The 26,888-nt window shown below is 35.5% G+C and overlaps 1 protein-coding gene across 1 annotated transcript in view; it reads right to left on the reverse strand.

Moving 5' to 3' along the window:
* Nucleotides 1-3,720: 3,720 nt before the first annotated feature.
* Nucleotides 3,721-26,888, reverse strand: part of ZDHHC21 (zinc finger DHHC-type palmitoyltransferase 21) — a 69,429-nt gene continuing 46,261 nt past the window's right edge. Inside the window, exons 8-10 of the mRNA XM_047064767.1 lie at nucleotides 24,193-24,309; nucleotides 11,786-11,829; nucleotides 3,721-11,238 (exon numbers count right to left, since the gene is read on the reverse strand). Of these exons, the coding sequence (XP_046920723.1) occupies nucleotides 11,106-11,238; nucleotides 11,786-11,829; nucleotides 24,193-24,309 (294 nt within the window). The 3' untranslated portion in view covers nucleotides 3,721-11,105. The remainder of the gene's footprint in view (nucleotides 11,239-11,785; nucleotides 11,830-24,192; nucleotides 24,310-26,888) is intronic.

Raw genomic sequence — 26,888 nt, forward strand, 5'->3', positions numbered from 1 at the left:
AACAAAGGAATGGAAAGACATTCCATGCTCATGGATTGGCAGAACAAATATTGTTGAATATCTATACTACTCAAAACAATCGGCACGTTTAATGCAATCCCTATCAAATACCAACTGCATTTTTCACAGAACTAGAACAATTTGTACGAAACCACAGAAGACCCCTAATAGCCAAAGCAATCTTGAAAAAGAAAGGCAAAGCTGGAGGCCATCACACACAATTCCAGACTTCATGTTATATTACCAAGCGGTAGTAATCAAAACAGTATAGGACTAGCACAGAAAAAGACGCATAGATCAATAGAACAGAACGGAAAACTCAGAAATAAACCCACAATTATATGGTCAATTAATCTTCAACAAAGCAGGAAAGAATATCCTATGGGAAAAAGACTGTCTCTACAACAAATGGTGTCGGAAAAAGTAGAGACAACTTGCAAAAGAATGAAACTGGACCACTTTCTTACACCATACACAAAAATAAATTCAAAATGGATTAAAGACCTAAATGTGAGGCTTGAAGCCATAAAAATCCTAGAAGAGAGTATAGGCAGTAACTTCTCTGACATCAGCCATAGCAACATTTTTCTAGCTATGTCTCCAGAGCCTGGGAAACACAAACAAAAACGAACTATTAAATAAAAAGCTTCTGCAAAGAAAATAATCAACAAAGCTAAAAGGCAACCGACAGAATGGGAGAAGATATTTGCAAATGACACACCTGATAAAGGATTAGTATCCAAAGTACATAAAGGAGTTATAAAACACTCAAAAAATAATCCAATTCAAAATGGACAGAAGACACGAAAAGACATTTCTTCAAAGAAGACAGATAGCGAATACACACATGAAAAGATGCTCAACATCACTTATCATCAGGGAAATGCAAATCAAAACTACGAGATATCACACCTGTCAGAATGGTGAAAATCAACAGTACAAAAAAACAATAGGTGTTGGCAAGGATATGGAGAAAAAGGAGCCTTCTTGCACTGTTGGTGGGAATGCAAACTGCCGCAGCCACTGTGGGAAAGCTATGGAAGGCCTCAAAGAGTTAAAAATAGAACTACCCTATGATCCAATAATCGCACTACTGGGTATTTACCCAAAAAATACAAGTACACTAATTCAAAGGGATCCATGCACCCCTATGTTTATAACAGCATTATTTACAATAGCTAAGCAGCTCAAGTGTCCACCAACTGGTGAACACAGATAAAGATGTGGTATAGGGGCACCTAGATGGCTCAGTCAGGTAAGCGTCCAACTCTTGATTTCGGCTCAGATCATGATCTCGTGGTTTGTGAATTCAAGCCTCACTTTGGGCTCCTCGCTGACAGCACAGAGCCTGCTTGGGATTCTGTTTCTCTCTCTCTCTCTGCCCCTCCCCTGCTTGCTGTCAGAAAACTTAAAAAAGATGTGTGTGTGTGTGTGTGTGTGTGTGTGTGTATACACATATACATACACACACACAGACCATGCAATATTATTCAGCTATAAAAAGAATGAAATCTTGCCATTTGTGATGACATGGATGGAGCTAGAGAGTACAATGCTAAGTGAAACAAGTCAGAGAAAGACAAATACCATATGATGTTAAGAAACAACTGAACAAAGGAAAAGAGGCAAATCAAGAAACAGAGTCCTTTAACTATAGAGAATACACTGCTGGTTACCAGAGGGGAGGTAAGTGGGGGAATGGATTAAATAGGTGATGGGCATTAAGGAGGGCACTTGTGATGAACACGTCGTATTGTACGGAAGTGTTCAATCACCTTGCATCGTACACCTGCAAGTAATATTACACTGTATGTTAACTAACTGGAATTAAAATTAAAAACTTTAAAAATGTTTCTTGGTATTGTTTCTGGTTCCACGGTGCAAGTTCAGGAAACCAATACTTGCTGAGTTTTTGTGTAGTATTAAAGAATATGAACAGCCACTTGAAAACATTATTCTTTTTCACAACTACACTATTTGCATAAGACCAGATTTCTCTAGATACTTCAACCAAGATAACAATGCAACAGATTAAATGCAGAAACAGTATGAGATTTCAAATTTCTTTTATGAAGGTAGACACTAGAACTTTGCAAAAAAAAAAAAAAACAAAACTCATGAGTCTCTAAATAAAAATACATTACTTATGTTAACATGCAATCAGCTTACTATTGCTATTCCAATGAATAAATAAGCATTTAAAATACTTCTCAGTTTTAATGTTTTAATACAGCCAATAGCAATTAAGACGACCTACATAATAAGCAAAAACTCTTTGGGGCCTGCAGTAATTTTTATGAATGTAAAAGAGTCCTATGACCAAAGAGATATAGAATCATTGTAATTGATCATCACTAAGGAAGTACAATTATTGTAAATGTTGCCTAGAATCAGAGCAAAGGAAACAAAAAGAAACAAGATTAAAGTTTTAGAATCCTTCAGTTGGTCAGAATGCAACTGAATTTGCTTTCATTCACCAACACAGTAAGTTTGTAGTTTTAACTACAATTCTACCAAGTCATTTAAGTGTTAATCCAGGATATTTATCAACATGATTTTTATGACAATAAAAACTTAGGAATTTTAAAACTAAAGTTAAGCCTGTATCTTTCCATCTCAGGGCAGTTCATAGTCCTTCATGGTTTCTAAGACATACGGATTTTCAGATGGTATTTTTGACCAATTTATATTCACGAATATACTTTCTCCTTTTTGACTTCTTGCATGGCCAAGTAAAGTGGTTAGTTGAGACTTTGGAGATTTGTCAATAAAAAGCTATCCAGAAACTCCTAGAATATAACTCCATAAGAGCAAAGGCTTTAAGGAATTCAATATCCCTAGCCCTAAAAATGTCTAGTTGTATACCTGAATATTCTGCATTTTACGTAAATTATTCCTCAAAAAAAATATTTCTATAAAAGTGTCTGGCACAATAAATGGGAAATAAACTGGAGGACTGAATCTAGCCATATGGGTCATCTCTAAGACAAAAATGTCTGACTGCAAATATTGTGTTTGTCAATGTCAACCCTAGTATGTGTACCTAGTTCTTGATGTGTGATGAATTATGGGATTACGGTAGAAAAGTATCCTAAAAAGGCGACTAATTATGAATAACCATCCAAATTGCGTAAAAGTAAAAAAAAAAAATGGCCTATCATCTCTTGGTCCTGAAATCTAGAATTTGGGTTGATTTTAATTAATAAAGAGGTGGGGGAGAAAAACAGTCCTATGTTTTTGAAAAATATTTATTTAAAAATAAGATTTCTAAAAATACAGTACATAATACATTTCAAGAGAAGTAAAAATTCCACAATTTAAATTAAAAACAATCTGCAAAGAAAAACAAATATTACAGGAATAAAAACTAAATCACTGAAATAAATTAAAAAAAAAAAACCCACAAAACATTGTTCTTAAGGTAGATACATGGTTTTCCATTTTAAGAACCAGTGTAGATCTTTCACTTAAACAAGCATATCTCAGATACATGGCTTCCTCTCTCTTTTCAGTCTGATCTCAGCTCTCAGCTATTATTTTCCCTATTGCCATTAGCACTAGAAATGTTAGTGAAGATCTTCTTTAAATGCTCTTGAGGGACCAGACAAGGTAAAACAGACAATGCAGCCAAACAGCACTCAGATTTAAACATATGCACTGAATGAAAAAACGCCTGACACATTCGAAAACAGGATCTTTATGTCACTTGGAACGCCCCACTATTAAAAGACTTTTATTTTAAGGATATAACATTAGACACAGTTTGAGGTGGACACAAAATTTTAGGAGCCCCAAAATGTCACAGATTTTGCCCATTCAACTTGCCAGAGTTTTAAAAAGACTGCTTCGGGGACACACGGCTCATACAAGCGTGGTTATCTGTGCTCAGGCCTCCGAACAGCTATCGTGCACCCCCTGTGTTAGACTCGCAACTTACTGGTCTCGGATTGTGGAGGAATTTGTTCCTATCGGATCATCGTAGTTGTTTCGTTCTGCCTACACTAAAGAAGAACTTCTTTTTAATGTTCATCTCTGGAGGACAACAAATAGCGGTGAACTATCCACTACCAATAACTTGAACAAGCAACTGCATTCACCCACAGCACTTTAAATAAAAAACAAGCCAAACAACTCAGAACCGATACTGCAGCAACAGAACCTGGGAAATATACTGTTGACAATCAGAGACACAATGTTGCTTCTTCCCATTTTGATTGCAAGTAAATTGTCCTTTTACCTCTAATGGCAGGTACATCCGTATTTCTATATATAATTCAAATGATCTTATGTCATATTCCATTTAAGTTTCAGACTTGACTCTTTTTTTCCATTCAGAAATCACTGCAAAACCATATACTGTATCTACATTCAAGGAGAAATTTGATTTCGGTTGACTGAAAATAACGTAAAACATTCTCAAATGTGATTGTCAACTTTTCCAATACACGAACAGTTATCTCCTTGCCAGAAATTTTAACCACTTCAGTTGCAGTTTTAAGGACACTAAATAAGTATTTTGAAAATTTGTGGAGAAAGAAAAAACAGGGAACCGGCAGAGTGTACCCCGACAGCCGTACTACGTTTGGACAATTACAAGTATTTCTAAAGGGCATTTCCCCCCATTTTTTGGCAAAATGAGTCACTAAGCAGAAGTAGTTCTGAAACTAATCTTACTCTAAGTTTCAGGTAAAGTGAGTAGCAATATCCAGACACCTTTTGTGGGTGTGTGTGTTGGCGAAGTTCAATTTTCTATGATCGTTTTGCTTAAATCAAGGTACATTTGCATTTCCTCTTGGGGAGCGCGTGTGTGCGTGTGCGTGTGTGTGTGCATGTGTGTGTGTATATATATATATATATATTTTAAGGTGTTCTTTAATTGTATTTTTATTTGGAAAACAATCCCCCCACACCCATACATAGATGCAGAATTCTTCACTTATAATCAGAATGAGCCCGTTACAACTTTTCATTTTAGCATTTTGTTTCAGCATTCATTAAAAGGGCTCAATAGGATGTATAGCTCATTTATAGAAATAAAAGGAGTTCTTATTGTTTTTCATTTATTCCTGCAGAAATAAAATACAATCTTGTGAAAAGTGTTCAATTATCTTTTGTAACCTCAACCTATTAAACTACCTTTTAAAGTAGCCAATCTATATTAAAATACAGACTGAAAAACCATACTAATATGCCTAAAAAAAAAAAAGTCCAAATGAGAGACATTTAAAACCAATTAAACTGAGGCAGAAGTGTGCAAAAACTAAAATGTGTTCAACAAAATTGTTCTTAGGGACATTATTTAGAAGGATGAGAGAAGCAAAGTCCCAGTCAACCAAAAAAAAAACAAACAAAAAACCTAAATAAATAATTCTTTGGTACAGGAATTAAAAATGTCACTCAATGCTAAAGTGAGTAGCACCAGTATGTTTTAGTTGTTGAGGCTGTAAAACACTAACTTCAGGCACCAGTAGGTTGAAAGATCACCCAGTGCACACTGGCAAGAACACAGAGCTGGCGATATGCGGACAACCTTTCCCTTTAGTTAACAGCCTATGCAATGAAACCCTGTACGAGGTCAAACAGGCAAGCGAAGCCACAAAAAGAAGCATAACTTTTGTTGTTGCTGTTTTGTCCATACCTTTGCTCATATATAAAGCTATCGATACCAAAAAGATCCAGGTGTTGAACTGTGGCAAGGGCTACATTACATGTTACAGGTGTTCACAATACCAATAGATATAGTGACCTTGGAGGGACCAAAATAGCCCAAATTTTAAAGTGAAAAATCACCTTTTATACACAAATTGCTAATTTTCCCTCTGGTGGCAAATTTACTATAATATTTTGTATCCTTTATTTGCAATAGGTGGCTTGTAAAAAAAGGTCCCAATTTTTCCAATCAAACTTTCAATAACCTATTCATTTCCCAAGTCTCCATTAAATAGCCGTAGCTTTCACATTATTCGTAACACATCAGGTTAGCATACGCTACATAATTATAATGTTTAAAATTTAAAATAATTTTTCAAAGGCATCTGGCCAACTCATGAGAATCCGCAATATAAATAACTCTAACTAAATGCTCCCATGCGTTAACAACTCTTACAGTAAAATGATTATCAACAAGAGATAAGGCTAAAATGACTACAGCTGGGGATTTCCTGATGTCACAGAGACTATCTCCCGTCAACCCTGTTGCTGAGATGCTGCTTATACATGTCCCGTCTAGCCTTCTTCCCATCTTCGAAAGTTTCCCTAATATCTTTATCCAATTTTGGCTACTCACTGCTCATTTGTATCTGCCCTCTATGGTGGATGAGGGAAAAGGACATATAATAGTAAAAATATATATAGTGAGAATGGAAAATACTGGTAATATCAACACCTTAAGAACCATAAATGCCACTGTTATTTCTGTTGCAAATTAGCACTAGCAGGAAGTATTACAACATCTGAAGAACAGACAAAAATGCAGTACATTTTGTTGTTAAAAACTGCACAATAATGATGAAAGGAGACATTGGAGAAAACAGTCACTTTCCTGAAATTAAACCATTATTATCCCAAAGGCAGCGGAAATGCTAAATACTGACTGATATATAAAACAATAACATTGGTTCAAAATACTTTAAACAAGTTGCTTCTATTACTTTCTCACATTCTACTGCAGAATATTCTAGAATTCAATTGAAAATGGCTAAATTCAGAGCACAGTGCAATTGTTGATTTACAGATAAAATCTGAGGGTGATTCTTAGAGTAGAAGGTAACAAATGACATTAAATAATACACTCGTTCAGCTGTTAATTATATGGTTAATAACACTAGCAAATAGAACATACTAAATGTACATGACTACATCTGCCAATACATACATTTTCAAAAGCAAGAACAGGTTGGGTTAAAAAAAAGCTAAACCTTGTATCTATTAGTAAACTATCTGATGTTTGTACGTATAAGCTTTCCCAAATAAATTCTAGGTATATCTACTTACATTTGAGGTGATGTCAAAAATTTGTTTAACAAAGCAGCACTCGTTTAGTAAACTTGAGCTAGACAATCTATTCATACACGAAGCACGAGGGAAGTAGTTAGAGACTAGAGCAAAGTCCAGGGAGAGACTAGCAGCTCTGTTAACATTAATGCCATTGTACATCAGGGCCGGACACACCGCGATTTTACAGCAACACACGCGAGAACACACGAACTGCCCTGTGATCTAATACATAGGAAACCATGTGGTCATACTCTAAATTACTTCACACTTCCCAGTCGGAAGTGTCCTCCTAACCTAAGTCTTTCTGATTAGCATTCAGAAATAATACACCCTTTTGAGCGAATCACACCTTCAAATTTTATGGAAGTGACTTAAAAGTGTGACAATGAATAGCTATAATTAGCCAGCATCAGCAGAGAAAAATACCTCCAAGCGTTGGCAAAAAGTCACTGCTGTCCAGTCCGACAGAAGTTTTAACTTAGTTGTCATATGGAGCATTATGTCTGCTTATGCTCCGTACTTCCATTACTATTAAAAGTAAACTATGCTTTCTTCTGTTAAAAGAGGTTAAAACATTAACTAAAATTTTAAATATGGTTACCTCTTACATGAAGTACTTTTAATACAATTCTTAAGCAAAATAGTATTTTTCTTATAATGGAACGCCAGTTAACTTTGTATTTTTAAACTAGAAGTCTTGGTTACAAAGTACCAAAAGCTCTTTAAACTGATGCTTGCTGTCTGGGGGATTCTGAACTCAGTCCATTTTTGCCTACAATCTTGGGCCCATAAGCATTTTTGTTTACAGAAGAGAACAACAACAAATATAACTTGTAACTCAGAATATCTGGCTAAAAATCTTTCATTTCCAGAGCCCAATTAAGAATTGCTGATGCAAAGCATCCTTTAACATATATTTTGCTTAAAACAAAATGGAATGTTTATAAGGAAATACTTCATCCAACAAATAGATTATATCAGTAATTTCACTGCTTGTAATTATTTTCTAATGAGGCTCAACATTAGTCATTTTCACAGTTATCCAAAACCCATAATATGATGACTACTAAAGTTATAGCTAGAATTCTGAATGGGAGTTATAAGAGTATAACTTATACTCTTAAAAAGAATGAAGTATAGAAAGAATTATTAATCTATTATTCTATTAATACAATAAAATCAGTAAAAAAAATCATTCTGAAACTGAGATTAAAAAATCTAAATGTATTTTTTTAGATATTCATTAAAACACATTAGATACTTGCTTGCCAACGTAACTACAGTAAGTTTCTGTGTTTCGTAATGAATTGGTAATTTTAGGTAATGGCTTTCCTAATTCTAAGCACTTAATTTGCCGAAATAAGGTTTAAAATATTATTCATGAAATGGTTTACATTTGTTTACCCTGATCAGATATAAATTTCTAATGGATAGTAAAAAAGTATAATAATATACACGGATGAAGCAAAGCAGTTATCATATTTGTATGATCCAGACACTGCCATCATAAACGGGAATGCACTGGTTTTCATAAACTCTTACGTTTTTGTACTTACACTTCCCCTAAGTTTGCACCTCTGGCATGCTCAGAATTAGGCCATACAAATAATGAACTGTGGGGCAATAAATCTCTAGAACCAGTATAATTACACTAGTTAGCCAAAAGAGGGCGCAGAGAGAACACAACTAGACTCCATGCGTCCCAGGAAACTGCCGGTTGGCTTCTTTCAAGTCATCGCTCGAGAATTGTAAACACAGTTAGGTGTGCTGACTTGAGCACACTGAAAATTACAGCAAAAGTGTATACAGATAGGCTTTAATATAGATTCTTATATAGATCGATACGTAGCATTTCTGCCATTCAAACAAAATAAATATATGCCTTGCCTAGTGTATCAGTTTGTACCCCAATGACTGTGAGCAATCAGGTAGAGGGAACAGGACAGGGAGGTTAAAGAGAAAAGAGGGAGGAAAATGTGCCCAGAAGTGGTAAATCTAAGAAAAACAAAAACCCTCAGGGCGGGGAAAGGACCATCTCTGGCTCCCATTACTGAGACAGAGATCGGCAATGAGGATCTCCCAGGTATATACCTTTCAAGGTAGCTACTGCTACTACGTGAAGCGTAAATATGTCCATAAAGCTCTTTAGCGGGTCTACAGTTGGCTTTGTTTTTTCTCAAGGTTCTCATTTGACAGAAATGTACACAGCATGAGGCATTTGACTGATATATATCTACATATCTACACGTTACTTCCCTTTAACAGTTCTGTCAACAGACCAAATGTGGTCACTATGTTAGCTTGCACAAAACCCAACCCAGGTGCCGGACACAAACAAACATACTAATTTTGTGGTTCACTAAGCTCTATAAATATACTCCTCATATTACATTTACTATGCATCTTATCAGCACCAATAAATATTTTCATCTGCCACTTCCAAATTTCTAAATAATAAAGCACTGTAGTCAGAACATGAAAGACATGGTATTTGTATCTCTGAGAACAGCTTATTCAATTATTTTAGAAGCTATTTACAATTCCTGAAAGAACTAACTACAGTAGAGTTCACTGGCTGACAATGGAAATCTTCTGTTTCATGATTTCTCAGGTTTGACTCCTTCCTCTCAAAACTAACTAAAAGGAAAATACTGGTATGTTCCAAGAACAGTGGACCCCTTTAATCTTCTCTTCAAGGGAAAGACTGTGAGGACATAAATTGTTGAAAAGGATATATGGATTTTGCAGTATTCTAATGGAAAAAAGTGTAAAAGCTGAATTTTTCTCAAAGCATGCTAAAATGTCTTTTCACACAAATCTTCTATGCTCTCCAAGAGACCATCACCATTAGCAATTTAAATTTGTAGAAGCTAATCATGTAGATCATTACGTTTTCTTATTTTAAGGTCATTTCCTAACATTAGGTACTAAGTACAAAAGGTCTCTCAATCCAAACTTATAGTTGGCCAATTGCAATTTGGGTGATTATAGGTACACAAAAATTAACTTACTTTTACTAGCAACTTCCTATAACTAAGATTTCATTCTTAGTTGGCCAATATCTATTACATACAAACCTTGAGTGTGTAATTTTAGATCTACTAGTAGGTAAGTAAAAGTAAAAAGTATATATTTGTTTTTCAAAAGCACAATATTCCTCTTTATACTGTACATTATATATTATCTAGTTATACTAGCACTTTAAAAACATACGCATTGTAATATAACCGTACTAGAAAAGGTATCTGTGGAATTATTGCAAATTCTCTACCCTTTTTGCTCATCAAAATCTTAGGGTAAAATAGAATATACATGCCCGCTTGGCCAAAAATTTCACCTTGGAGTAATTATTTTAACAACAACCAACAATTACATCAGTATAGGGAAAAGAAATGGAAAAGTTAATATGGAAAAAAAATTAATCTTGCCTTGAAAATAAGGTAGGTAGTTGGTGTTTTATTTTAGTGGCGTTTTTATTTTGTTTCTGGTGAAGAGAAAAACAGAAAACATTAGAAAGCTACTTCTAAGAAAACACTGCCCTTTTTCTGTTGTTGTTTTATTGTTCAATTCTATGCTGCATTAAAAAAAATCCTGCAGCATATAAAAAAGGCAGTATTATTTAAATTATTATGCATTTGAAAAAGAAAATTTGCATATACTATAAGGTGTGTCAACTTTTATAAACCTGAAGAATTAAATTCAGATTTGGTTAGTACTGTTTGAGAGTGAAAAATTTAAATAAACATCTGAAATTTCCCATAAATTAAAATCTGCAACATTGTCAGTACTAAAAAAAAAAAGAAAAAAAATTATGTACAATTATTTTATCTCAATCACTGCCTTTTGGGTTTAATAACAAAAGCATTTCAAGAAATCCCCGTGGAAAGCTAATTTGAAAGTAAACATGCTTTAAAACTTAAATATAGATCTTGTATTAGTCCCACAACAGGATTCAAGATCACTATTAAAATAAAGCCTGGGGCACATTATGACGCCTAAGATTGGTGGGTGGATTTTAATTGACTTGAAGACTGTCATAGTTCTATTATCAGAAAACCTGTAACGCATTTCCAGCATGGAGGACCCATCTGTGCCCACCATCCATCTGTTTAGACGTGATTGGCAAAGTGGTAGGGAACTCGCAGTGGTTGCCTCTGCCTGAAAGGAATAAACCACAGGATCTTCCAACGAGTGCCAAAAACTTCTGAGAAGGTCTGCTGCCATGGCTTTCGGGGCCTCGATCTACAGAAGACAGCATTATTAGTGAAAGACAGCACTCCCATGGTGCACTTCAGTCAGCTAAAACAATGCAGGTTGGCTGGGGATCCATTACTGGACTCTGATGAATTGTGTCCCAGCATCACAAATACAGCTTTTCTTTCATTATGGCATGCAGCTGAGTTTTAACTCTGGATAGCAGATATTGTATCTGTGTCGTCAATCAACCTAGGGGAACTTTTGAAGCAGAGGAGAATCTCAGGATTAACAGAGCGTGTGTCAACGACACAGTAGCAAATCTCTTTTGATGTACTTTCGGGACAAATAATTTAACTTACTTTGGTTAGACAAGGAACAAGAACGACCAGTACTTATTTTGTTGGGAAACTCGCATGGCTTGAAGACCCCTACTGTAAGACTGGATTATGCTTGTCTAGCTCAGGCCTTAGACAAGGCACCAAGAAAAAGCCATCATTATGTTATCTTTCCATCACATGCACACATTTTTCAAATGTGGCCAGCTGTTTCCACTTTTAAATAAGAGCACTACAGATTTCATTTTTATACTTACATTTCTTCACAACAGTTTGACATCTTTTCAATAGATGTTGTATCCTATTAAAAATTAAAGAAAAATTATACTCAGATGTAACAAAGTTATCAAGACTTTATTCTGTATCTACTTTATGATGCTTTTCATCATATTCAGAGACTATTCTGAAGACTTCAACAGTTTACATATGGGTACTAAGAATTTTAAATTAACTGCATACATTGCTGAAATTCCCTTGACAAAAACAGAACGAACATTACATTGTGCCAAAAAAAATGTATTCAGTTACAAAACCTCACAAAAATTGTAGGAGTCTCACTTTATTAAAATATAACCTATTACATTTGCTTTCTTTGATAATTCTTTTAAAAGTCTACGATCTATTTTTAATTCAACTGCCAGGGAATATGCGCTACAAAATAAATACCAAAGTGACAAATGAAAGGCACTTAATAAACAGAAAGCTGCCAAGAGCCAGAGTGCTACTGGTTCTGGATTTCTATAAACAAACACAAATTCAACAGGGCAATCTATGCATTTGCCATATTACAGCATCTATTACCTTTAAAGGTAAAGCGAAACTATTTCTTCTTTTTTTAACAGAAAAACCAGTATCTTCCTAATAATACAATTTCTCATTCTATGTTTTCCATAAAGCTCTAACACAAATATGTAAGCAAAGGAAGTCAACAAAGACAGCTTCTAAACATGCTGGTTCCATTCATATATACAGAAATTCTATCACTAGACTGAGAAACTGCAATAAATAATAGCCAAATGCTCAGAACACAAATTACATGATCTTCTTTTAAATATATATTTTATGTTTTAGACACATTTCAAAGTAGTACAAAAGGAAATATGTTCTTTTAAATATACAAAAGAGCGAACTTTCCCTCTTATCCTCTGATAGCTTGCTCACATATGGCAGGTGAACTGTACTGTTATTAAGCAGCACTATGCACGCACAATCTGGGACGGCAACTCCAATTCCAAGAACCTCTAGTTGTAGAACTCTCTTCCAACGATACTGGTAAAAAAAACACTTTGACTTTAAAAATCTCTTTGTAGAAGTTACATCAACATCTCACAATATTAAGTCCTTAACGTATGAACCGTTGAAGAACTACGGTTGGCCCACATACGAGAAAATAAATCTATTTTTTTTAGATGACAGAGTAACCAATAGCAGTGTTCCGTTTCCATATTTCCCAGGAATTTGTGACAAGATGGTAGATTAGCCACATATTCCATATTCATCAGTTTTCCTATCATGCTTTGAAATTCATGGTATCCAATGACAAGTCTATTTATAACTAACTTTTCTCAGTTCTGTTGCATAATTTCCTCAAAATAATGTTTTACTTTGTGACAACACAGTCTGCAAATATATGAGAACCTTGATCATGGGCTTAGAGGAAGGCTGGGCCTCTGCTTCCACATCTGTAGAGAAAGTGAAGGAAGTCATTCTAACGGTTTCCTGGCACGGATGGGTGACAGGATGCCCCAAGAGACTGAAGGCAACTTGTGCAAAAATGCAAAGCAAACGATTGGACAGAAATCTGTCAGGGTCCTTAGGACAGGTAAATAAATGGATGCAAAGGGATAATACTTAAAAACCATTTCGAGAGAAGGAAGGCAATTACAAAGTCAGACTACCACAGCTAGTATTGTATGAAATTTTTTACTATGCATAAATTTACAATTTGATTAAGACTCTGAGGAACTTATTTGTGGCGATAAAAGATTCATCTTCAAAGATTCTGGATTTAGACTTCATGTGGGAAAAGCTTTTATTTTCAAGTGCTTTTGACACCTTCCCAGAAACTGGTTCAAGTAATAAGTAGAATACTACCTCTTAAGTGATCATAAACAGACGGTCATTCTATCCATGAATGTGACGTTTGCCATGACTTTTTGAACAGGATTTGTGAGGCTAGACAAAGAAGACCACTCTTTTCCCTCTAGAAATAGCAAATGCATAACTCTCTGAAACTCAGCTATTGAGCATACGGTTATAAGAAAAATGTGCAATTTGTATTTGAACAGCCAAACAGGTCACAAACATGTCACTGGCACTTCTAGAGCGTACTCAGAACAACACGAGTTATCACACCATCACATTCGTAAACACAGCAGGAACTGCAAACTTAGAGGAGCAGAGAGGTTACTACCGGCAGGAACACTGAAGCCATAAGTTATTTCCAAAAGTGCCAAATGAGGTTTGATATAGTTTTTAGGTTTATTTTGAGAGCGAGCAGGCGTGCACGAGTGGGGGAGGGGCAGAGAAAGAGAACCCCAAGCAGGCTCCACGCTCTCAGCGCATTTCGAGCGGGGCAAAACCTCAGCAACAGTGAGATCACGGCCTGAGCTGAAAGCAAGAGTCGGACGCTTAACCGACAGCGATCCAGATGCCCCTAATATACTTTTTGTTTTATGAAGCTGGGAAATAAACCAACGTTTTTAGTGCATTTAAAATAGATTTTGGTGCAGATAGTTTAACTCAATATAAAAGATTCAATACCTTTAGTGACCATCAGGAAATGCCCAATAAGAAAATCCCCAATGACCAATAAGATAATCTTCAAGCAGTATAATTTATAAATTCTTAGTGCTTTATAAAACTAGCTAGCTATCCAGAAAAATTCATTCTTCAAGGAATGATAAGAAACAAGTTTTTATAGTAGGTCATCTTCAATCAGGATATCTTATCTTCAGAAAAATATTTATGTCGCGTTGATGGTCTAATGATCAAAATATCTAAGACTTCCAACAGTCTGCATAACTAAGACGTATGAGAATGCTTTCCTATATTTAAAAACTGAAAGTTTATTTTCTAAAAAAGAATAAATTAGGAACAGCAGGACTTCTATGGACCTTACCTATTTCATCAACCGATCCTTTATCTTCTCCTGCTGGCTGATGTTACCCTAACGATCAAGTTCAGTCTAAGACACTAGTAATATTATATCTGGAATAGGGTGTGTGTGGGGGGGGGAGGTAGTTCCTAACAGAAAGGGATAGGAAAGTATTTACTGCCTGTTGGAAAAATTAGTAGTAAGAGTGGAGGACAAAGAGCAAGAATTTATCACCAGACAACTAGCCCTCTCTGAACACACAGCTTGACGATCCAATCCATTCAACTGACTCATTCTGCTTTGGGTTCGTTTTCACCAAGCAACGCTGCCACGTATGTTGTTGTGCAGGACAAGGAATATGCCGAAAGTCTTCCGGCACGCCTGACAATTCCACACGAGGGAACAAACAATCTGGTTTATACGACCAACGCTTTTGAGTCTGGAAGGCACAGTCGCGATCTCTGGGCCTAACTCTGGAAACATTTCCAAAATGGAGTTTCTAGACCTGCCAAACTGCCAACTTGATGAAAGTTAAGAGCATTCTATCACAAAGACATGACGACAGCTCAGTGTAACCTCGATGATCACCTGAACACTTTATTCTTCCTTTGGTCTGTTGCACATACCTAATTCAATGACTGTTGACTGAATCTGGAGTTAAAAACCACTCAGGAACTTTCTTCACAACGAGAGATTATATACCTGTTTTATCTATTACTACTACTACTAATTCTAAGACAGACTTTGGCTTGACTTCCTAGCACCTCTCATCAATGAATGGACAGCAGCTCAGTTAACTTCACGTCTTTCACAGCACCTAGCAGCATACGTGGTTCCAAGTAGATACCCGATGTATGTTTCCAGCACTAAACTAACTGAACATGGACAGAAACAGCGTGATTCCTTAGTTTTTTCCTTTGGAATTCAAAGAGAGAACATTTCCCGTGAATCAGAGCTCTCTCTCCTCCTTTGAAGCCAGAACTCACTATATTCTTCATTTGAAATAACTGGTACTTTAAGCATTTATCCACCAAGAGAGGACCAGCTGTATCTCTTATTAGAGATCTGAAGTTCACAGAAACATTTAATCAATCATGGAACCAAAGGAGAAGGTGGTAGATCTTACATGTGCAGTCACTGAAAATTTCTTTCCAATATGATTCCTGTACTTCTCTTCATTAAGCTACTTTCTGGCTGTATAAAACCTTAGGAAAGTGACTAAAACTCAGTATCATAATTTTCAAATAATAATTCCTAATTCATAGATTTTTGTAGGGATTAAATGAGTCGATATATGTTAGAACCCTTAACTCCTCAATAAACAGCAGTCCTACCTTTTACTGATGTTGCCTACTATGCTCTTTTTGAGAGGGCTTAGAGATATAATCTCAATTACATCAGAATATAACTTAAAAAAACATGTTTAAGTAAAAAAAGTGGGTTTTATAACAAACAATAAAATGACAGGGCCTATTTTACACAGATAAAATCCAATGTCCACAAGGGGCTTACAATCCAGCTGAGAAAATAAGTACTATGTAACATACACCACGACTCATTTACTCATCTATCCATTTATCAAAAATCAAAAATTACAACACGGTCCTTAGCATCAAGGAGCTTGACAGTCTGGTGAAAGTGGTCAAGTATACAGGATAACTATACAAGAAAATACAGAGAATGCCAGAGAGAATGGTTATATGCAATAACATACTATATAAGTAAGCTTTATAACTGAATATTTGAAACAGCTGGAAACTATGTTTGCAATCAACACTCCCTGTCAACTACTCTTACATTTTTAATACAAAATGATACTTTCAAAAAGATTTTTGGTTACCAGCATAATAAGTAAGATGGGCTAATGGTAATGGGCCTCTCTAGCTGAGATTTAGGGAGTAACTACCGTATTGACAGCATGTGACAGAAGCATATGAATCATTGTGGAAAAGATCTACAAATTAACCGTAAATACAGGATTCAGTGTTTTCTCCAATTCTACAGTAATGTTTTAAATCAGATTTTAAAAAATGCATGTAGATTCAGAACATGAGAAAATAAAGTGAATGTGGAAAATTGCAAGTAAAATGAAAACTCGTAAATGTTTAACTTTTTCACCAAAAAAAAAAAGCATTGAGTTAATCACTCAAGCAATTAGTAATGCTTTGAGAAAATTAAAATGCAGTATTCCTATGGAAGAAATTCTAGAAATAGATTTAAATAGTTTAAATTACTTTTAACGTTATCAGATATACAGGGAAGTTATGACACTGAGCAGACAGATGATGCAATATATATACATTCTTCACACAGGAACATATTATGCTAAAGAGCAATATAATTCCACACATAATAATTTTGATGCTAGCAGGCATTTTTTAAAAGAATGCTTTTTATATACCATGCAATGTGACTTAGTATGTATTTAAACTAATTGTTTGGCACAGGGGAACCCAGGTTCTAGAGTTTTCTATGTATTCAAGTTCAAAGAAATAATACTTAGCCAGTATTAGTATGTAATATTAAAAAGCATAAAAGAAATGACATTTTAAATTGTAATGACTTTTCTAGGTTTTTAAAGCTACTGAGAAGATATGTCATATAATATTACAAGTAGAGGTACTCTATTAAATACACTTTGTTTTTATTAAACAAAAAATATAATTCAGAAAGGAAAACAAAATGCTATACAGAGCGTCTTTTGTAGAAATGTAAGTGAGTTGGGTTCTGCATAATTAGCAATAATTTCCATATTTGCAATGCTGATTTAGAGCTGAGTAAACCAAACATAATTTGAACACAGATTGTACTGAATGCCGCTAATTCACCACATTGATTCAGTGGGATACTTGGCAAAATTTAATTATAAGGATTAATAATCTCAGGACACATTTCTGGATACATAGTAAAAGGCAGGTAAGCCCACTAATTGTCTGATTAAGGAGAATGCTATTTAATAGATAATCTCATTTAAACTAATTTAACATTTTGAACATAAGATACTTTTCACTGCATAAGACAACCAAGTTAAACTGAAATCACCCTGCATTTGTGATTCTCTCTGTATTTATTTAAGGAACCATGGGTCAGTATTTGGGGGGGGGTGGGTGTGGGGGAGCATTTTCCCTCTTAATTTGAAAAGCTTTACTTTAAGCTAGCTCTGGTAATTCAAGTAGAGTCCCACAAGAGTACCTATGAGCGAATGCAAGAGCTCACTTTTTTTCTTTGAGAATTTAAAAGCACAAAACCACAGCTAAATACATCTTCCCCGCCCTACCCTCAACCTCACCGCAACTGAGAAAAGCACTATGCTCCAGAGACGCCATCAAAAGCTTAAGCTATTATATAAACTCCACGGTGCCCAGAAAACAAAAATGCTTGTATACAAAATGTAGATAAACTGTCAGAGCAGTGTCATGGTGTACAATAGCTCACTGTCAGAACCTCACCAGAAGGCGCTGTACCAGCTGTTCTAGCGTTTCTTGATGAACTCTCTCCAAGCCCGGTGACTGAAAACATGACTAATACAATCACCCAGCACTGTTAGTATTGGTGCTCATCAGAACGGACATTATTCTTGGCTGTGTGTGAACTACTGCTCAATAAGAAATTCTGACAACATCAATTACATTAATAACAACATCACTATCCATTTCATTCGGAAACAGAAACAGAAAAAGGCTAACCAGGCTAAGTAAGGAATAATTAGAATAATCTGTTCCCTAAATAAAGAACGCTTCAAAGCAGATTGCTTTGAAAACAGTTTAATTTCAATATTGATTTTACTAAAAATTTACCAACTTATAAACATATGCCTAAAGTTAAATCTAAAAATAATCAAAGGTAATCCCTTAAAATTGGGTTTAAGATTAGTCTCTTCCACAGAAACATCTGGTTGTGTTGAGATTTTTAACCTTGGAAATGAGATTAGAAACCCACTGTTTTTAAATTTAATTTCTAGTTATTTTATCTGGGTCACAGATAATCTGCTCTTGCTAAATCTAAAATGACATCAGATTATCATTACTGTGATTATCCTGTTACCTTCTACTGTCAATAAGAAGACAGGATTTTCCCTCTGAAATGGAGAGAAATGATGTATTTATTCCAAGTAAGAACAAATAATGGGAAAAAAATTACTGAAAACTGAGGTACTGCTTCCTGAAAATCTCAACCTAAGCCTCAAAAAGATAGCATATGTTTTGTGTATTTGTTGTCCAACAGGCCTACGTTCAAGCTACGTAATGACAGTTCATATGACGAAATAATACTCCTACCAGTGTTTTCCCAAAATGCCTCTTGGTCTCTGGGGTGCAGGAATAGGGGAAGGAGGAAGACTTTAGCAGAAGGATTAAATTTACTGTAACTTCTCCTCCTCCTCCTCTTCTTTCTTATACTACTTGACAAATTCATCACCTTCTTTCACATTGTGAGAGATGCACGGATTCAAATTACGCCAAAAACACCCAGGTGTGACATTTCCTGTGGGTAGTCTTAAATTTTTCATAAGATGAAAACAGCAAGCATATTGTATTTTAAAAAGTAAGCATGATCTCTGTATGTTAACTTTAATTAAAATATTAGATTCTACTTTAAATACTAATCATTCATTAGATTTAAAATTAATACTGAGGTTAAATGACCTTAAATAATTAAGCCTTAAAGAGCCTTAAATCAATGTGAGGAGGAGTGCATTCTGGAAACCTTAAAAAAAAAAAAATGTTTTTCATCCAAAAACAGTGATGCTAGAAGTTCACTATGAAAGCCCAGGTAAATGGAGTTAAAATTTACTGTAATTGTTTGAAGTACTGGGATTCAAGAGGAAGTACAGTGAGTGGTGAGTAAAGACTAGACTAGCAAATACAGTGTATATGTTCTCTTAACGCTGCATTCTTTTTTGAATGTTTCACAAATGTCGAACTTCTACAGACATCAGAACTGTCCCGTACAGAGTATTCTGAGAGGGTACTATACATATACAGAAAGAAATGAAACTTTTGGAGAAAGCATTAGATATAAAAAAAAAAAAAAACACCACTGTGGTTTCTACTTAGTTTTAGAAATATCACATCAGAACCAACCTCTCTAAAGACAATGTTGTTCCGTATTATAGCAAAAGAAAAAAATCATAATTTGAAAAACATTAACATGTCGGCAATACAGAATAGAGTCAGAACAGAATTTGATATTACACATCCTTCAAACACCAACAAATTCAGTAAATAACTTTATGGCCAACTCAGAAGTGAACGCTAAAATTTTAAAGTAGGGATTCTTAAAAGATTTTGAAGGCTTTGCTGCCAAACCCTCCCCTCGGAAGCTTCTGGGGCTGCTAGGGAAGAAAGAAATGGCTGCCCTCGGCTATAAACCCCTGACGGCCCTCATAAGTAGCTTGTACTCTTAGCAGCAATGTCCCAAATGTCCATTTTCAGTCATTCATCGTAAGAAACTGGAAAAGTCTGAGAATTCTCCTTCCAGGGGACAAAAATATACACCAGTGATTTCGGTAAATGCAAAAGTGAAAATTCAAACAATGCAAGTACAATCTGGCAATTCTGACGTGACTGATGAACAGACTATAAAGTAATTGGGAATTAATATAAAAGTAGAGAAAAAAGAATTTAGGCAAAGACCTACTTTCATCCTCACCACTGTTATTAATAAATACCATGTTATTTACCATCATCATTAGAAAAATCACAAGAGGTATCAGAAAATATTTCAAGCTGAATAATAGTAAAAATATATTTAAACAGACATTACACGATCCATGAACAGCCAATAAGCACACGAAGAAGTGTTCAATATCATTAGTCGTCAGGGAAATATAAATTGAAACAAGATGCTATTAAAACCCACCAGAATGGCTGCAATTAAAGACTGATGACAACAAATGTTGACAAGGATGTGGAACAACCAGAATTCTCATATATTGTTGGGGAGACGGCAACTGGTACTTGGGGAAAAGATCTGGCTGTTGCTTATGAAATAAAAGGTAAGCCTCTCCTAAGTGCAAAGGCGTTCTTCTCCCAGATATTGACCCAAGAAAATGAAATAGGTTTCCACAAAAAGACTTGAGCAAAAATATTCAGAGCTTTATTCGTAACTGCCACTATCTAGAACCAAGCCAGCCCTCTTTCAATAGAATAGAGAGACAACTCATGGCCTAGTCATACAATGGAATACTACTCAGCAACAAGAAGGAATTACCAACACATGCAACGCTATGGATGAAAACAGTATTATTTTGAGCACAAGAAGATCTACATAAATGGATACATATGAGATTCTCCAACCAGCACTAATCTATGGTGGGGAACAAAATGACATCAGTGGTGCCTCTGCGGACTTACTGACGTGAGGCAGGAGGGAACTCCCATGAGGTGATGGTAATATTCTGTGTTGTGAAAAGGCTTTGGGTTGCGCTGTGCGCCTCTGTCAGTGCTCATCCAATAGTAACACTTACTGTATGCCTCTCACTGTATGGAAATTTTGCCTCATAGGAAAAACATATAAACAAGCATTGAGCTCTAGTGGATGATTTGCATGGTGAACAATTTGATGCCTGTGATTTATTCTGACATGTATTAAAACATATAACAGATTGATAGACGGTATGAAATGAGGTAAAGTATTCTAACATGTTAATTGTGGTTGGGTATTCACTGTAAAATTCCTTAAAAGTTCCTGTGTGTTTAAAAATGTTTCCTATAAAACCTAGGGAAAAAAGGTTACCTTATAAAATATGCAAACACAGGTCATACAGTAAATGTTTTCCTTCCATATCTGACTGCATCCTTCCAGTTCAGAGGCCAGTACCAGAACCGCTATCTAATGTGCCTTTCCAAAGGAGTCTGAATACAGCCATCAGGACATAGACAGACAGCGATCTCCTGCACTATTTCTTTTTTTGAAAGTTAACATTTTTATTAACCTTTCTTAGTGATCAGTGAGAAAAGGACACCTTAAGAAAACAGACAAAGGACATCAACAAACCATATACAAAATGACTAAAATTAACATTTAACTTATGCTAGAAATAGGCTTTTTTGGAAAGAGCTATACTGACATATAATTCACACACTATACAATTCGCCCATTTAAAGTGTACATTTCAACTTTTTTTTTTTTTAGTATGTTCATAGAGTCATGCAACCATCGCCACAATCAATTTTAGAACATGTTCATCATCCCGTACAAGAAACCCTGAACCGTTTAGCTATCATCTCCAGCCCCGCTAGCTCTCCACCCCCAGGTAACCACTAATCTCTTTTCATCTCTACGGACTTGCTCATTCTGGACATTTCATATAAATGGAATTATACAAATACATGGCCTTTTGTGACTGGTCTCTTTCACTTCACATAGTGTTTTCAAGGCTCAGCCATGTTATATCATGTATCAGCACTTTACTTCTTTTTATGGCTAAATAATATCCACTGTATGGATGTACAAAATGTTATTAGCAATAGATACCTGAATTGCTTTTGGTTGGGGCTACTATGAATAATGTTGCTATGAATATTCACCTATAATTTTTTGCATGGACATAGATTTCATTTCTCTTGGGTATCTACCTAGGAGTGGAATGATAAAAGAAATGATAACTCTGTGTTTAACTTTTAAAACAACTATCAGACTGTTATCTGCACTGTTTCACATCCCCACTAGCAGTGTGTGAGGGTTCTGATTCCTCCACATCCTTACCAACCTTATTTTCTTTAATGTCAATTTATCTATTTTTGAGAAAGAGAGAGAGCACAAGCAGGGGAGGGGCAGAGAGAGAGAGAGAGAGAGATTGAGAGAAACAGAATCCGAACCAGGCTCCAAGCTGTCAGCACAAAGCCCGACGCGGGGCTCAAACCCATGAACCGTGAGACTATGACCTGAGCTGAAGTCGGACGCTTAACGGACTGAACCACTTAGGCACCCCTCCTTTTTTATTATAGCCATCCTAGTGTGTGTGAAGTGGTACCTCGTTATGGTTCTGATTTTAATTTCCCTGATGACTAATGATGTTGAGCATCTTTTCATGTATTTGTTGTCCACTGGATAACTTCTTTGAATAAATCTCCATTCACAACCTTTCACCATGTTTTAATTAGGCTTTTTATTATTTATAGGAGCTCTTTATTCTAGATATAAAACCCCCTTAGCAGATACATGATTTATAAATTATTTTCTCCCATTCTATGACCTGCCTTTTCACTTTTTTCATAGTGTCCTTTGAAGCACAAAAGTTTATGGTTTTTTATTTATCCATTTTTTTCTTTGGTTGTCTGCACTTTTGATATCATATCTAAGATACTATTTCATATTCCAAAATTTCCTATGTTTTCTCCTAAGTGTTCTATAATTTTAGATCTTACCATTTAGGTCTGTACTCCATTTTGAACTAGTATATGTACATGTATATGTATATGTATATGTATATATATGTATATGGGGTAAGGGTCCAACTTTATGCTTTTGCATGTGGATATCTAATTATTACAGCAGCATTTGTTCAAAAGACTTTTCCTTTCCTCACTGAATAGTTAGTTTTGGCACCCTTGTTGATAATCAACTGACCACAGATATATAGCTCTGGTCTCTCAATTCTATGTCATTTATCTATATGTGTATCCTCGTGCCAGGACCACAGTTTCTTGATTACTGTTACTTTATAGTAAGTCTTGATACATTTTTTTACTATACATTTTTTTCGCTGAACATATCTGGTAAACACTTTTCATACACAATACATATGTTATGCATAATGGAGATCTTTTTTAACATACATGTTTATTACACATAATATTAAGGAGATCTTTTTAACATACATGTTTATGTACACACATATGAATAAAATAGCTTCTACAAAGTAAACATGTAGAGGTTGATCAAAAGGACTATGCATTTTAAAGTATGATACACAATGACAATTTACCTTTCAAAAAGGTTACACCAATTTACATCACCACCAACAATGTATGAGAAAACCTTAACCCACATCTTCTACAATATAGTGTATTACCAAACTTAAATCCTTACTCAATATAATTTTTCTCACTTTTTGAACTTTTCTGCTGTGATAAATCCTATACGGTTAATAAATGCATGCAAAAAAATAAGACTTAATTATTAATAAAATGTTTCTACCAGCAACTCCATTTTTTGGAATTGACCGTAAATAAATAATTTGAAGAGGAAAAGAAATATTCAAAGGAATGTTTGTAATATAGAAAAAAATGATCACACACTAGATGCTGACCAACAGGAAAACTATTCATTAAAATATTGTATATTCACTAAACAGAGTATATCCAACTACTAAAAACAATAAACACGAAGTCTGTAGCCACACAGAAATACGTTAATTTTTAAAACCAGGATGCAAAATTGCATATGTCCTCTACAGACTGATTGTAACTACTTTAAAATTACATAGGCATATGGAAATGAAAACATAAATGACTGTGAGTAATTTTCTCCTTTAATTGCTAAACTTTTTGTAGCTTCTTGGAATTAAGTTCATAGTTAGGGAATATGTTCATAAATACATTACATTAAAAAATAGATACTTACTGTGATGATGCCAATTAGTTGAGTATAAAAAAGTCCAGTTATTCCAACTAACATAGTAATGCCCATAAAGGCAGCTAGTCTCATTATGGCCAATTCATGCCTAACCACAAAGAGGTCCTATAGGAAGAAGAAAAAAGGAAGCCTTAAAAACAAATTGAAGAGTTATTTATTGTTTCAGTAACAGTCAAGAATTAACAATGAATTAACTTATTATTTTAACAATCCCTGAGTTTATTCCACTTTCTATATAAATATTTGAAAATTTCAAAAATAATTGTTTTAACTCATAGTAGCAAGTAGAAAAAAATAGGATTTTTACTACTCTTGTGTCAAAAAACCTCAAACCTAAAGTTGCAAATTAGTCACACTCATTTACTATTTGCAGCAAAAAAAACACAAAACCATGTTGTACAATCTTTGGTTACACAAAAGAAAATTTTATTATTATACTGCTAAAAAGCTTGAATGCACAAGCCTGATTCATAGTATTAAAATTCAAGTGACCAAGACACCTAGAGGTGATGTCACTTAGGCAAAATAAGGGGAAACACAAATGATAGGATCATGTGGACCAGCTCCTAAAGCCCACTTCATTCATTCATCCATCCATTCACCCGACCCCCACTGCCGAGCAATGCACTGTGTAATAGAAAAGCCAAAATGAGAAAGATATGTCCGTGCCCGGAAGAAGCTGCAGCTTATTTAGAGACAGAACCCAACTTTGCAAAATTCCAAAGCAATGTGATATATGCTATAACGGGGGTGCATGCAGAAGACTACAGAAACACCTTGCAATGTCTAGACAGAAAGGAGAAATGGAAATGCTGTGAGGGACAATGGATTTTCTGGCTCAGGGCATAAAATAAGGGTGAACCCAAGAAAGTGGTGGAAAGACAGTAAAACAAGAAGCATTTCATGCACTCTGATACCAAGCGGACAGACCAGAGGAGTGAAAGGGAGGGAAGGAACAAAGATTTCTAGAAATCTACTGCTGCTGCTAAGCTCTGGTATGATACTGTCCAGTGGATAGAACAACAGAAGAATGGAAGGACCCCCAAAACATATACCCACGTGCTTTTTAAAACCTGATTCAGGTTAAGGCTTAAAGGTATCCTGGTAGCAACATCAAAAAGAGGGAGGTCACCGAACGTAACAAGCTTGCTTGACACAAAAGAACTGATGCTTTTCTGTGCATCACAGTGACCACCCACCAGACTCAAGCAAAAGTCTGATTCCACACCCAAACCATTTAACTCATTAGCCTGGAGAAACTTAAATTCACCAAGACATTTTAGGTGCCGTGTAGAAGTCACATGTTAGGCAGTCATTTCAAAAGCACAGTGAAAAAAGCCTCATGTAGAGTCCTTACAAAACAGACAAAGATGAAAAGGTAGAGCTATGCAAGATCTAAAAACGTTAAGTGCAGTGAATTCTGCTATAATGCTGTTTGAAAACACAAATTTGTTCCAGCACGGTTGATACATGAAGCAACAACAAGAGCGCAGCAAGAATTCTGGTTTTGCTTATGTGTGATTTCATCCGGGAGGAACCCCTAGATGAGCAGGAAAACTGCACCCAGCTAAATCACGGCATATGGGAACACACAAAATACACGTGCACACCCGAACACCTACCATCTACCTCAGTTGTTTGTGTTATGGGCCACATTCATCCACATCTGGTGTTACAATTTTCCCTCCAACTCCAGATGATTCCCCTTCTGTCAGTACTGCAACCTTTCTGATGCCCACTTCCACAACAACATGGCAGGTCCTTAAAAGGGACCTTGCCATGTTCAATATAGTACTTATGTATTTCTTAACTATTTAATGTGTGTGAAACTGTGCTGCTGTTTTTATCAGGCTCTGACCCTTTTGAGTGTCACTGACAAAGTTTCTGGGTGTTGTGCCTCCATTTTCCCATAAGCCTTTTGGTCTCCACTGTATAATTCTGCACAGTAAAGTGAGCTTTTAAAAAATTTCAGCCAGGGGCGCCTGGGTGGCGCAGTCGGTTAAGCGTCCGACTTCAGCCAGGTCACGATCTCGCGGTCCGTGAGTTCGAGCCCCGCGTCGGGCTCTGGGCTGATGGCTCAGAGCCTGGGGCCTGTTTCCGATTCTGTGTCTCCCTCTCTCTCTGCCCCTCCCCCGTTCATGCTCTGTCTCTCTCTGTCCCCCAAAAAATAAATAAACGTTGAAAAAAAAAATTAAAAAAAAAAAATTTCAGCCAACTACAATTAATAAATGTTGGGGATGATGAAACTGAAAGATGTAATTCTAACATTACATTTACTACTCACTTCATTGCACACTTACATTTAAGAGTATCTGTGTGAAACAGTAAGATATTTGGAGAAATTTCTTTTTAGCACTCTTAACATTTTCAAAATACAATAGCATTCTAAGTTTACATACACGTAATTAATATCTTCAGTACTAAACCCAGATCGTAGTCATTTAGCACAGTTCTTCAGAACACAACATCTTTACTTAGTTTTTTTGTTTTGGGGTTTTTTTTTTTTTTTTTTTTTTTTTTGATGAAGCACTTCTGAGATTTAAAAATTGGCTTAGGAAACTTTATCCAAATCACAAGAGCCCATCTGCTATTCAAGACCTTTACTACACAGTCAGTGTTATGGCTGAATAGGTCTCCCCCCAAATTCCTATCCTGAAGTCCTAATCCCTAGTGCCTCAGAACAG

The sequence above is a fragment of the Lynx rufus genome, unplaced genomic scaffold, assembly GCF_022079265.1.
Source record: "Lynx rufus isolate CCGP_SWC_20201006 ecotype Redwood Valley unplaced genomic scaffold, mLynRuf1.p SCAF_10, whole genome shotgun sequence".
Lineage (NCBI taxonomy): Eukaryota > Metazoa > Chordata > Mammalia > Carnivora > Felidae > Lynx > Lynx rufus.